The sequence below is a fragment of the Lepidochelys kempii genome, chromosome 27 (genome assembly GCF_965140265.1).
Source record: "Lepidochelys kempii isolate rLepKem1 chromosome 27, rLepKem1.hap2, whole genome shotgun sequence".
Taxonomy (NCBI): Eukaryota; Metazoa; Chordata; order Testudines; family Cheloniidae; genus Lepidochelys; species Lepidochelys kempii.
Window position 1 is genome coordinate 6,772,041 of NC_133282.1, and position 14,518 is coordinate 6,786,558.

The following is a 14,518-nucleotide window of genomic DNA, read 5'->3' on the forward strand; positions in this document are numbered from 1 at the left end:
GTTTATGTCCAGCATGGAGCAAGGACATGGGAGTGAGGATTTCTGTTCCTGCTGCCACTGACTCTGTGTGTGACCTTGGATGAGTCACTTCCCCTCTGACCTTATGGTTCCTGTCATAAATATAAAGGGAAGGGTAAACCCCTTTAAAATCCCTCCTGGCCAGAGGAAAAATCCTCTCACCTGTAAAGGGTTAAGAAGCTAAAGGTAACCTCGCTGGCATCTGACCAAAATGACCAACGAGGAGACAAGATACTTTCAAAAGCTGAGAGGAGGGAGAAAAACAAAGGGTCTGTGTCTGTCTGAATGCTGCTTTTGCCGGGGATAGAACAGGAATGGAGTCTTAGAACTTTTAGTAAGTAATCTAGCTAGGTATGTGTTAGATTATGATTTCTTTAAATGGCTGAGAAAAGAACTGTGCTGAATAGAATGACTATTCCTGTCTGTGTACCTTTTTTGTAACTTAAGGTTTTACCTAGAGGGATTCTCTATGTTTTGAATCTAATTACCCTGTAAGGTATTCACCATCCTGATTTTACAGAGGTGATTCTTTTATTTTTACTTCTATTAAAAGTCTTTCTTGTACGAAAACTGAATGCTTTTTCATTGTTCTAAGATCCAAGGGTTTGGGTCTGTGGCCACCTATGCAAATTGGTGAGGATTTTTACCAAAGCTTCCCCAGGAAGTGGGGTGTAAGGGTAGGGAGGATTCTGGGGGGAAAAATGTGTCCAAACTACGTTTCCCAGTAAACTCAGATAAAGTTTGGTGGTGGCAGTGGAAATCCAAGGGCAAAGGGTAAAATTAATTTGTACCTTGGGAAGTTTTAACATAAGCTGGTAAAAGTAAGCTTAGGAGGTTTTCATGCAGGTCCCCAAATCTGTACCCTAGAGTTCAGAGTGGGGAAGGAACCTTGACAGTTCCCCTCTAAAATGGGGATACAGACAAGGTGAGCCAGGGGCTAACTGATTTCGGCGGGGCTGGCTAGTTTGTCATGGTACCAGTTAAGCTTGCCCCTGAATTGGAGGCTCTGGGCTCTGTGTACGCTGCCCCCCCACGCCTGGCAGCTCCAGGGCTGGGAGTGCTGAGCTGCAGTGGAAGCAGCGTCCGGCGCTCAGCCCTGCTCTGATCTCCCTGCCTGCCCGGCTGTTCTGTTCTGTGCAGGTTCTTCCGCGGCCCTCAGCACCGTGTGTCTGCGCGGCCTAGCTGGCGGGATGCAGAGCTGGGGGCTCCTGGTTGGTCAGCATTAAGGAGCTGCTGCGGCCGGCCAGTGTGGGAGCAGCTTGCTGGGGAGTCCCAGAGAATGGCACTGTCTGGACACTTGGCATTCGTAGCTTGGCAGGATCAGATTGTACCCACCCAGATGTGTGCCGGATCCTCTGTGTCTGCTTGGACCCGGGGGGGACAGTTCCTCTCAGCCCTCGTCCCACACAGGGCAGCCTCCCCACCCTGGGGCAGCGGAAAAGGGGGCGCCAGACAAGGGTTCTTGCTGCACCTCAGGAGTACCCTGTGCTGCGGAAGGACGCGGCGTGAAGAGCGAGACTTGCCCAGCGCAGGGCCTCAGCTCATTCGGGCATCAAGGCGCTGGAACCAGCCCACCCTGCATGGAGCAAAGGTGCCACTTAGGGCTGCAATCAGGCAATGCATCTCAGCTGCTGCCAGGCCTGGGGACCTGGGGGAAAGGTGCCTGAGCCCCCAGCTGCACCCCACCCCCCTTCCCGTCAGCCCCGCCAGGCCTGGCCGGACCTGGTAGCGACTGCATTGTGACCGGCCTGTCCGCGCCTGTTCTCAGGGCGACGTGGTTCCTGTCGGGGGCCAGGAAGGGTGGACACGTTATCACGGCTCAGGCAGCAACTGCAGCACTGAGCTGCCCTGGGTCACTCTCATTCCAGCCAAGGGGCTTGTGCTGCCCCCAGGTGGGGCTCAGCTCAGGCCGAGCTCCCCCCGCAGAGCGGATGATGCTGATCACCACGGCCTGCCTCCCCCTCCGCTCACCCCCGTGTCACACAGCGAATCAGCTGACAGTGCTGCTGTCTAAAGTACCTTCTCTGGCCCCTGCCCCTGCCCCCCCCCCCCCCGAACCACCCCTCCAGGCCCACCCCCCAAGAAAGCACCCCAGTGCCTGATGCCAGTTTCCAGGCTGGCAGCTTTCACCTGGCCAAGGTGCTGTGTCTTCCATGATAGCCGGGCACTGTGACCCCCACCCCCGCAGAGAAACCAGGGCAGAGCAAGAGCAGGTGTCGCAGGCACCCGCCTTCTGCCTCCTTTGCCCATGGTGGGAGCAGCCAGGGATTGTGCCCCAAGTGCCAGCGAGCAGTGCAGGGACGAAGGGCGGGGGGACAGGTCCTGGCCAACGGCGTGTCCGAGCGCCAGGGTCTCTGGAGAGGTTGGGGGAGCTGTGTCCCTGCCAGGGATGGTGAGCTCACTGGGGGTGAAGGCCTTTCGGGGGGGGGGGGGTCTGGTGTGATGTATCTGCAAAGCAGGGTCTCCATTGCCCATCAGCCCCTTTCCCCACTGCACTTCCCCTGCCTCAGGTCAGGTTCCAGGAGGGGGCCAGGCTCTGTTTGGGGGTGGGAGCCACGTGGCAGCAGGGAGCTGGAGAGAGGCCCAGGAACAGGCTGTGACCACCAGCCAATGAAGGAGGCGGCGAGTTTCACCCTTTCCCTGGAGCAGGATTTCCCTGTGAAGAATCTCAGAGCAGCCCCAGTGAGACTGTACGATTACTATGAGCCGGGTGAGTCCCACCCTGGTAGAGCCACTCCCGTGGGCCCCATGGTGCAGTCTGTGGCTGCAGAGGGTATGTTCTGTCCTGGCTCCAGCTTTGCTATGGCTGCTCCCGTTATTAGGGTGGGGTGGGGTCACTGAAATCTCCCCTGAAGCCCAAGTGACCCATGTTCATGGCTCATTTATCACCCCTGCTCAGGCCTCTCCCTACCGGAGCTCTGATGGGCTCAGTTCTCAAATTATGAATATATATGACTCCACCCACTATGGAAAGTTACTCTCCAGCTCATGAGCCAAACCATTTAAGGTTGTCTTGTTTAGTAAAAATACATTTGGTATGCTGTTTTGGGTGCTTAATGAAATTCTGGTTACCGTCCTAATGCAGCTTGACAAAGTCATGAGCAAAAAGTTAATTCTCTAGTAAATAAGCAACATCTCATTCCCCATTTGCAGCATACTAGAAAGGTACAATTCATAAGAATCTGAAATTATTAAGCTATAGAATTGCTTAAATAAATGTATATTTATAGCATACCCTCCCAGCTAGCAACAATATGTACCAAATCTAGTGTAAAGGCTCTATTTATCTGCACATCACCATGTTTGAATGGTTTTATTACCCAATGGAAACGCATCTTTCTTTAGAAGATATCTGCAGTACAAATGGAAAAGCTGATTAAAATTGATTTAAATGGAGACTTTCCACTTGGTGATTTAAGTCATTATTTAAATCACTGAATTAAATCACCTTGATTTAAATCAATTCACCCCAGTTATTTCACACGTTTTTGTGACTTTGTCATCTGTTCTTTTGTTGCTGTACTACATGGTGAGTTTATTTATGTGTAATGATGGAGTGTATTTCTCTCCTGCTGTTCTGTACAATGCTCATTTTTGCCTAAGACACTTTCTCCTGAGATATTCCTCTGCACTCTCTGCAGCTAAGTCAGAAAGCAGGAGTTAAAGTTCTTTAATACGTATATCTGTAACTCACCAACTCTCAAAATAAGTTAAGTTCTGTGTACAAGTACATGATGCACTAATTAGTACATGATGCACTAATTTGGTCAGTGGTTCACAAACTATTTACCATCCAGCCTTTCTTTTATCAAAGAAAATAACCTAGGAGAGGAAAGGCAGGACAGTAACGGGCTGGCTGGTGGTTCCCTTCTCCATCTGAGCAGCCAGGAAGCAGCGTGCATTTGTGTGTGCATGGAAGGGTGGCTTTTAACCTTGAAATTCTCCCATGTGTGTTGGCAGAGGACTGGGGGGGAGTTAAAGTCAAAAGCCAAATTAAAACCATGATCTGATGGGGTTCTAAATCTCATGGTTTTTGAGGGTCTGACTCATGAGTTGGCAATGCTGTGGCAGAGCCTGTTCAGATACCGAGCGCGGGCACGAAGCCTGTGCCCACTGAGAGCGGGCACTGGGGACAGATGATGGCCTCAAATGATGGCCTGCCTTAGCTGCTGGGGATGTTACTTTGATCTGCAGAAGGCAGGTGTGTGTGTGCTTGGGGAGTGACAGGAGCACCCACCTGCCAGACACCTGACATAGGCGCCTCCAGCTCGGTCCTTCAAAGCCAGCTCCTAGGACTCTCACCGGGGCTGCTCTGCTCTGGCTTGTGGCTGCTCTTTCTTTGCTGTGCTAAATCCATTTGTTTTTTAACAATGCAGAAAAATGGCTTCTAAAGCCCGACAAAGTTCAGCATGCTGCCAGGCCAGATGCCGTGCTGCAGATGCGCTAGGATGCCCTTGTAAGTTGTTATGGTCTTACATGCGCTAGTTAATGCCTTGTAAACACCTGGTGAAATCAGACACTCAGCTGCCATCTGGGAGAACCATCGGCTTCCCCTGGATTGTAAAGCAAGGAAGTGACCAGCCTGCACAGGGAGATTTTTGTCTCAGATTTTCCCCAGCAGTTCGGACACTGCAGCCAAGGCCAGGGCCTGGGAACCTGAAAGGGAATCATAGAATCATAGAATATCAGGGTTGGAAGGGACCCCAGAAGGTCATCTAGTCCAACCCCCTGCTCAAAGCAGGACCAATTCCCAGTTAAATCATCCCAGCCAGGGCTTTGTCAAGCCTGACCTTAAAAACCTCTAAGGAAGGAGATTCTACCACCTCCCTAGGTAACGCATTCCATTGTTTCACCACCCTCTTAGTGAAAAAGTTTTTCCTAATATCCAATCTAAACCTTCCCCACTGCAACTTGAGACCATTACTCCTCGTTCTGTCATCTGCTACCATTGAGAACAGTCTAGAGCCATCCTCTTTGGAACCCCCTTTCAGGTAGTTGAAAGCAGCTATCAAATCCCCCCTCATTCTTCTCTTCTGCAGGCTAAACAATCCCAGCTCCCTCAGCCTCTCCTCATAACTCACGTGTTCCAGTCCCCTAATCATTTTTGTTGCCCTTCGCTGGACTCCCTCCAATTTATCCACATCCTTCTTGAAGTGTGGGGCCCAAAACTGGACACAGTACTCCAGATGAGGCCTCACCAATGTCGAATAGAGGGGAACGATCACGTCCCTTGATCTGCTCGCTATGCCCCTACTTATACAGGAAAGGAGCTAGGCAGGGAGCGTGAGCAGAAGGGAAACGTAACTGGCTGGTTCCCATAGCCTGCATGGGGAGAGATGCACAAAGGAGACAGGAAGAAAACGTTCCAGTCTTTGCCATGTTACTAACCAAAGGGGGTGTTAGTAGATGAGCTGGGAGATCCATTTACTCCTCATTAGTAATTAGCTGCTGGCCCCATCCTCGCTCACCAGCTCTGCCTTTCGCAGACCTACTAGTTTCCCTTTTGCGTGGCTCTACCCGCGGCCCTGACTTTTCACCTGCAGGCCTGACCTGCTGACTATTCCAGCCCTGGGCTCCACTCGTGCGTGCGGGGCAGAATTGCAGTGGGGACACCTTTGTGTTCTCGGTATTCTGGGCACCTTTGTTGGCTGGAAATAAGGGGAAACCACATGAAAAACAAGGCATCACATGTTATTTTAAGGACGTTTTAGGGACACAATTTCCTGTAGCACAGCAAGGCTTCTTCTCTCAAGTGGGCATTTCCAGTGCCCTCGAGTGCACAATGCGCTTACCATAAGCTGCAATTTAATATTTAAAATGGTACTTATCAGTTTGAATAAATCCCAGTGTGTTTCAACTCATAAAACTTATATGTACAACTGAAATCAACTTCACTTTGAAGCCCAGCCTTAAGAGAATCAATATGCAGCAGGCTTCTGCAATTTGTCCAGGTCTGTTTACACAAGGAGAATATTCTTCCACTGCTGCATATGAGGTAGGAATGGATTTAATGAATGCCACAAAGGAGAAGAAGAAGCTGGCTAGCATGGTTCAAAGCCCCAGCCCTTCCCCTGCATGCTTGGTTACCAGATTCAGCAATTCTGAAGTCAATAGCTGTGCAGGATTAAATTCCCAATCCCTAGGACATGTGTGGCATAGAGGGGAACTCCACTTTGGAGTGAGCAGCTTTCTTTGGAAGGTGGGGAGGTGTGGGGCAGGGAGGGTTTCTCCCTGCAATGAGGCCATCTGTCCTCCCCAGCTGAGGTGAGAATGACTGTGCATTCAGCAAATCCCACATGCAGCTATAGGTGGGAATCTTCTTACACCTCTTAGCTGCTCTTCATTATAAGGCACAGCACTGCTCTATAATGAGGAGCCCTGTCATAAATATAAAGGGAAGGGTAAACACCTTTAAAATCCCTCCTGGCCAGAGGAAAAACCCTTTCACCTGTAATCTCGCTGGCACCTGACCAAAATGACCAATGAGGAGACAAGATACTTTCAAAGCTGGAGGGGGAGAAACAAAGGCTCTCTCTGTCTGTGTGATGCTTTTGCTGGGAACAGAAAGGAATGGAGTCTTAGAACGTAGTAAGTAATCTAGCTAGAGATGCATTAGATTCTGTTTGTTTAAATGGCTGCTAAAATAAGTTGTGCTGAATGGAATGTAGATTCCTATTTTTGTGTCTTTTTGTAACTTAAGGTTTTGCCTAGAGGGATTCTCTGTTTTGAATCTGATTACCCTGTAAGGTATTTACCATCCTGATTTTACAGAGGTGATTTTTTTTTTTTACTTCTATTAAAATTCTTCTTTTAAGAACCTGATTGCTTTTTCCTTGTTCTTAAGATCCAAGAGTTTGGGTCTGTGTTCACCTATGCAAATTTGGTGAGGATTTTTATCAAGACTTCCCCAGGAAAGGGGGTGTAGGGAGCTTTTTTGGGGGAAAAGATGTTTCCAGGCGGGCTCTTTCCCTGTCATATATCTGATTATTGCTGCCATCACCAAGCATCTAAGTCCAAGGGAAAAAGGAAAATAGTTTGTACCTTGGGGAAGTTTTAATCTAAGCTGGTAAAAATAAGCATAGGAGGTTTTCATGCAGGTCCCCACATCTGTACCCTAGAGTTCAGAGTGGGGAAGAAACCTTGACAACCCCCCTTGCTGAATCCAGCCACTGAGGATTCAGTTTTCTATGAGCGCCCTAATACAACACGCAACCTCTCGTTCAAATCAGTCGCTGTCCCGAAGTGCTGGAGAGTAGCCAGGTGGCACCTGTCTTTATTAAAAGGCCCTGGGGCAAACCTGGGAATGCACCCCAGCAAGCCCCATTGTGCAGTAGCTGGTACATGGTCATGACCTGACACAGTGATATGGGTACAAAGCCTGAGTGTGGCCAGATCCAGCCCTATGACCCTAGGACGTCCCAATTCGAAGGGAATAAAGAGACTTCCCAGCAGAACCACTCTGCTCCACTACAGAGCCATCCTATTTGTGTTTTTCCCACTGTTGATACAGCTCTGACCCCCCAGACCCCAGAGAGACCTGGTGCCACATTGCGCTGCGTGCTGCTCAGCCAGACAGAGACAGCCTGCCACTACAAACAGACCAAACTATTGACATGAATAGACCATGCCACTCTGCAGAGCGTTTTAACCCTTCATGTCCCAGCATCTGGACCCAGCTGAGCCCACTGACCCGAGGGTGCCCCCATTGGGGGGGAGGGATAGCTCAGTGGTTTGAGCATTGGCCTGCTAAACCCAGGGTTGTGAGTTCAATCCTTGAGGGGGCCATTTAGGGATCTGGGGCAAAAATTGGGGATTGGTCCTGCTTTGAGCAGGGGTTGGACTAGATGACCTCCTGAGGTCCCTTCCAACCTTGATATTCTATGATCACAGCAGTCCCCTGGTGTCTGGGGGATGCAGGGGGGGTGTTACTGGGCATTCAGCATCAAAGCCAACGAGGAGAACCCAGGAGATCTGGGGTTTACCGGGCGTCCACTAACTGCCTTCTCTGGCTGTTTGCTCTCACCCCAGTCCCCAGCGGGGCAGGGGTTACAGCAGTTTCAGTGCGAGGGTCTGAGGCCAGGGGTTTCAGCTGAAAGGATGTCGGTGCTTTTGAAAAATCACACCCTTAAATCCCAGCTGAGGCTCTGATCCCCCCGAGGCAGCTCCTGGGGCACTGGAGTGGTAAGGCTGCCAACTTTCTAATTGCACAAAGCCATACGCCCCTGCCCGGACCCTTCTCTGAGGCCCTGCCCCCACTCACTCCAGCCCTCCTCCCTCCATCGCTCACTCTCCCCCACCCTCACTCACTTTCACTGGGCTGGGGCAGGGGGTTGGGGTGCAGGAGGGTGTAGGGTGAGGGCTCTGGCTGGGGGTGTGAGCTCTGGGGTGGGGCCAGGGATGAGGGGATTGGAGTGTGAGAGGGGGCTCAGGGCTGGGGCAGAGGGTTGGGGTGTAGGCTCCGGGACAAAGTTTGGGTGCGGGAGGCGGCTTAGGGCTGGGGCAGGGTGTGGTGTCTGGGAGGGAGTTAGGGTGAGGGAGGGGGTTCTAACCTGGGGCAGGAGGTTTGGCGGGCGGGTCCTGGCCAGGTGGTACTTACCTCAAGTGGCTCACAGTGGGCAGCACAGCAGGGCTAAGGCAGACTCCCTCCCTGCCCTGTCTCCACGCCGCTTCCAGAAGCAGCTGGCATGTCCGGCCCCTAGGTGGAAGTGCAGCCAGGTGCTTCTGCACTGTGCATGCTGCCCATACCCGCAGGTACTGCCCCTGTACTGCAGCTCCCATTGGTTGCATTTCCCAGCCAATGGGAGCTGCAGAGGCAGCGCTCGGGGTGGGGGCAGTGCGCGGAGCTTCCCTGATCACCCGTGCTCCTAGGGGCTGCAGGGACATGGAGGCTGCTTCCGGGAACTGCATGGAGCCAAGGCAGGCAGGGAACCTGCCTTAGCTCTGCTGTACCACTGACCAGACTTTTAATGGCCTGGTCGATGGTGCTGACTGGAGCTGCCAGGGTCCCTTTTCAATGGGGCGTTCTGGTCAAAAAGTGGATGCCTGGCAACCCTATGGAGGGGTGAGGACAGCAGGGAGGATCCCTGCTTGCAGTGTCCCTTGCTCCTACACAGGACCCCGGATAAATGAGGGGAGGGGAGCCTGCAGCGCTGAGGGGTTCCTCTTCCCCTCCTAGTCTTGGCCTTGCATCAGGCCTGGCCAAGGGAGATGGGGACAGGTCTCCTAAGGGTGCTGGGCCTGCACTGACTTGCCTCCCTCCAGCCTCTGTGGGAGAGGAGCCATGGGCAGAGAGGGGGGGTCTTCACTCGACAAGTGCCCACCTCCACTGCAGTGAGGCATTGAGGGCCCAGGATGTAGGCAGTGTGGGGAGCTGGGCAGGGGGCACCATGACAAGGCCCCTTCTTGCCCCGCCCCTTGCCTGCTTGGCAGGAGGCCGTGATGTTACCAGATTTGCTCCTTACTTTGGGATACACTCATTTATTAGGGTTACTCTTTGGGGGGGGGGGGTGTTCTGCAATTCTATTAATGTCCTGCTTGTGTCACTTGTGTTCTCATACGGAGCTCGACTTCTCCCTCCTGCAAGTCCCCTCCCAATGCAGCTGTCCTGCCGGACCTCGGTTCCCCTGGGCTGGGTTCCTCCAGCCCCAGAATTGGATGAACACACACACACAAAATAACAGAGCAAGTCTGAGTGCACCGGGTCAATCAGCACTATCAAGCTGCCACCCTTATGTGCCCCAGGTGCCGCACCAGAATAGAGGGCGCCTGAGCAGGCGGGGTCGAGCAGCACTTCCAGGCTGCCACCCTCGTATGTCCCAGGTTCAGCACGTCCCTATCCCCACGTTCACGTTACAGTTGTACTGCTAGTAACCCACCGGATGAGCAAACCCCACAGTATTTTGGGGCACTCCAGGGATCTTTAGCTTAGGTAAAAGAAGCGTTGCTGCAGAGTAAATGGGGAAGCTAAAGACACAAAAGAGTAAAATTCAGAGAGAGAGAGAGAGGGAAGAAACCAGCTTGACCATAAAAGTTATTTATTGAATAATAGTGATACCCGCAGAAGGAGAGCCTAAACCAACATTACAGTTACATTATGAAAGGTTAATACCTGAGTTAGAAAAGAACACGGGGGGGGCGCGGATCTCCACCGCTCCATGAAGCTTGAACTGGTCGGGGTTCCCAGGTGATGGTGGTAGCTCAGGGTCCTGAGGGCAGGAGACAGGCAGAGCCCCCAGCACGATCAGTCAGGAGAAGATGAAATCCCACTGGAACTGATGCAGAGTTTGGATCCATGCATCAGAACACTGACTGGAGTGCGGGTAGGGTTTTTTGTATGGAAACAACAATGGTTCAAGGGAGAACACTAGATTTGTTTATGGGTAAACTGATGACTCAAGGGTTTTCTTTAGGCTAGACAATAGGAGCTGATCACTCTTGGCTATGGGTGGTATTCCTTCCAGGGAGCTCACAGTGCAGCTAGGCTGCTTCAGTATTTTGGATATCAGTCAAGGATTTATCACTAGAATTGGTCTGATAACTGCTGAGCTGGGTGTGTGCAGGTGTAGGTTCATTAACATCTGAAGCAGAGATCCCCCAGGATGCAGTGCTTCCCTGCTTTTCTGGGCCCAGAGTTCAGTGCGGTTCTTTCCTTGGAATCTCTGTTCTCCATTCCATATGCTAGTGGAAATGCCTCCCTGTCCCATCTTTGATGCAGATGAGGCTGGGGGAGTTGCCTTAATCTTGTCACCCTTGTCAGGAGGGGTCTAGGTGTCTCCCACCGCCCTTCACTGCTCTCTGCAAGTCTTTTCTCTGATCGGTTTTGGTTCAAGCAGAGGCTGGGGCAGGGGTGTCTTTCGTGAGTCAGACAGCCTGGATACTGCGCCCTGGTTCCCCAAGAACACAGAGCTGACTGGTATCAGTGACCAACTGTGTGTCGCACTCAGGTGGAGCGTGAGGATGAGCTGGACGTGGCCAAAGCCCCATCAGCACATGGGACCATTCAGGAGACTCACACCCCCATCCCCACTAGACCCCAGCGCCCCAAGGCCTGGCGCCTCAGCTGCACAATGATCCTCGCTCCACTGACAAGCCATCCACATGCCCTGCCGCCCCGGCTCCCAGAACAGGGACCCTCCTGCCCCTCCGGTGCGGTGTGAGCTCAGAGCCCTGCGCTCTGCTACCTTGCCAGGTACCCACCCCCAAGCTGGTCAGGGATCCCTTCACTTTTCTAGCTTGGCGGTGGCTGTTCCCCCAGCCTGCTCCCTCCAGCAGCCGCAGCCACCACGGGTGCTTTCCCCCAAGCTGTGCAGCCTTCAGCTAGCACCGTCCCTGCGTGAGCCGAGCGGCCCGGAACAAACCAGGTGGCCTGACCCAGTCCTGTCCCTGTCGGGGCACCACTGAGCTGCTCTGGGCTGGCATTCCACTCTGCCAATGGCATTTCCCACCACCCCTGATCTAGCCATCCAAGACTCTGGGACCAGCTCCCCAATCAATCAGGACTCATGGCCGGTCGGGCTGCCCCTTTCACGTGGTATCCATGTGGAGTGGAACTGGGTATGAGTTTAGGCACTCAGGCTGGGATTTCCAAGGGAGCCCAAGGGAGTTAGGCACGCACCAATTCAGTGAAAATCTAAGGCTACAGCAATAAACTGGGCTGGCTTCAGCGTCTCCACACAGCCTGCTCTCTAGAGGAGCGGCTACCGATGCCTCCATAGTATAGACAAGCCCAGAGCAAACCAACAGAGACCCTGGAAAGCCCCAGCAGGGCAGGGCTCTGCATGGCCCCCACGGGCTCAGGTCCCATCAGTCATGACTCCCCTTTGTTCTCTGGATCTTCGGCACCGATCCTGGGTCCGCACTGGATCCCCTGTGGGTTTCTGTAGTCTCTTCAGTTGTGTGTGTAGAGAGGGGGGCATGTGGGGATGCAGCCGCATCCTTCCTTAGACAGGGGCTGGCCAGAATGGATGTGGTGAAGCCGAGATATGGCTTGGCACAAGGTGCCCTGTGCGGAGAAAGTGCTGGTATAAACAGGACACTGCACTGACCGGGGACAGGGCTGGGTCGGGAGGGGCAGGACGAGCTGTCCCCAGTCGCTTGGTCTCAGGTCTGATTTCGAGATGCTCCCGCAGCTGTGCCCAGACCACACTGGGGCTGTATAGCCTGCTTGGGTCATTGGCTGAGGCTGTCTCGGGATGCCCAGCTGTGACCAAGGGCAGAATTGGGCTCTGTGATGCCAGGACTGGCCGTGACAGAGACCTGAGCCGTTCCGTGGACACCGATCTAAGGGATACGGGCCCCAGGCCTGATGCCTGATGCTCACCCCCTTCCTGAATCACTCTCCCCTGGACAGGGGACTCTCGCCCCACCCCCAGCTTCCCCAGCCTCAAGGGGCCCTGTCTGCCTGTTGGTGCTGAAATCCATGTTACCTTTGAACGGTCCCTGAGGACAGGTAAATATTTGAGGGTAAACCAGCAAGGGGCAGTGACCTGGGGCCAGATCTCTGCATCCCTGGAGCTGACAGCGAGCCAGAGCAAACAGGCTGCTGCCTCACTGTGGAGGTGTCTGCAGTGGTGGGGGAGGGAGGGTGACTTCAGTTGAACACCTCCTCTTGGCCACTTACCAGCTTGCTGAGAGAGCATCCCTCCAGAGCTTGACCAGAGTCAGGCCTTGCCCCTGTCTTAGGGCCGCTGGGCACATGCTCGAGGTGCAGATCTCCCGAGAGCTGACACCATGCAGTGCCTAGAACCAGCTGGCCCCTCAAACTCACGCCGGAGCTGAGATGCACCCTGTCCCAGTGCTCCACCCGATGGGGCGTGCTGCCGGTGCCAGGCTTCAAGGGGGTTGGTGAAGCATAGACCTCGCACAGACACTTTGCAGGGGTGACTAGTATGGTAGTGTTCTTTCCTTAATACACAGGTCTGTACAAAACCAGTGAACCCTAGGTGCATTTCCCTGCCTCGCTTTCCTCACTGCTCCAGAGCATTCTCTGGGCAGGGCTCAGGGTTGTCCTGGATGGCCCTGGGTCTTCTGTTACAGTCCACAGCCTGTGATCCGAAACCTGGAGCTTCTCCCGCAGATCGCCTACTCTGACCTCGGCTATCTCCTGCCCAGACATCCTGTGTGGCTCTTCCCCTTTTGAATCCTTTTATACAGGCCTGCTTTGTCCCCTGTCTCCTTGTCCAGTCTGGAGAATCTCCACTCGGCTTCCCTCCTTGCTTCAGACAAGGGGAGAAAGTAGCTTCTCCTAGAATATCAGGGTTGGAAGGGACCTCAGGAGGTCATCTAGGCCAACCCCCTGCTCAAAGCAGGACCAATCCCCAATTTTTGCCCCAGATCCCTAAATGGCCCCCTCAAGGATTGAACTCACAACCCTGGGTTTAGCAGGCCAATGCTCAAACCACTGAGCTATCCCTCCCCATCCTAGACTCCAGCAAACCCATGGGCACAAGGTGCTTCACCCTGAATAGGTAGTTGTTGAGTTCTGAGGACCTACGATTGTCCCTGATCTGGGAGGGACATGCTTAAAGCCTCGTCAGCAATGGTGGATACACAGAGACAGAAGCGCATTTATGACACAGTAATTTTCATGGCAACAACTTCATAATAACTCCATAATACCAACCAGAAACATAGGTTCCCCAAATCGTCACACTGATCAACCCTCTCCCCACACCCTCTCCTCAAACCTAACCCTTCCTTTGGACAGTCAGGGTTCGCATCTCTGGGTTGCTCTGCAGGACTCATCCGGTCCCAGTGGACCCTCCAGCCCCCATCTGACCCCTGCATTGGATGGGGGAGTGAAAGAAACAATGCACCCCCACATAGGTGAAGGTGAGATGGGGAAGTGGGTGTTTCGGTTACCCAACCTCTTTGCCCATCGCTCCAGGGAGAGGGTGTGACATTATTGACATGAACTGGGACCATATAGATCATTGTTGCAACCAAGATCCAGTACCAAATCTTGTACAAAGAAGGTCAAGTAAGGTATCTATGAGGAAGTTACGGTTTGCTGGTTATGATTATGCTATCTGTATGCGTGTATCATTTTTGTATTTAAAGTTATAAGTATTGGCTCTATGCTGTCTGTATTTCAAACTTGTGCTGTGCTTCTGGGGGACAACCCAGACAATGTGGCATCAGCACTGCCTAGGCTGCTTGACGGCCCATTAAGGACCATCAGCCATACAACTGACCCATTGAGAGACGGCAGATACACCTTGTGACTCAGCAAGGCATGCGGAGACCTGCCTATGGACAGAACTCTAAGGTTTTCCCATGCCATGTGCTGGACAGCTTGTCTTTGGAACAAAGAAAGCAGAGGCCACATGGCAAGAGACTATAAAAGGCAGCTGCATCTCCTCCATCTTGTCTTCAGTCCTGCTGCTTACTTCTGGAGGAACCTTGCTACAAACTGAAGATCTGAACAAAGGACTGAATGACCCCTCCCAGCTGGGGATGTTCTCCAGAGACTTGATTTGAACCTGCAATTTGTTCCATCACT

General features: G+C 52.8%; 1 protein-coding gene across 1 annotated transcript in view; it reads left to right on the top strand.

The window, feature by feature from the left end:
• The first annotated feature begins 2,628 nt into the window (after positions 1–2,628).
• The window catches only part of LOC140903746 (alpha-2-macroglobulin-like protein 1), a 73,168-nt gene continuing 61,278 nt past the window's right edge, over positions 2,629–14,518 (top strand). Inside the window, exon 1 of the mRNA XM_073325506.1 lies at positions 2,629–2,728. Coding sequence (XP_073181607.1) covers positions 2,629–2,728 — 100 coding nt within the window. The remainder of the gene's footprint in view (positions 2,729–14,518) is intronic.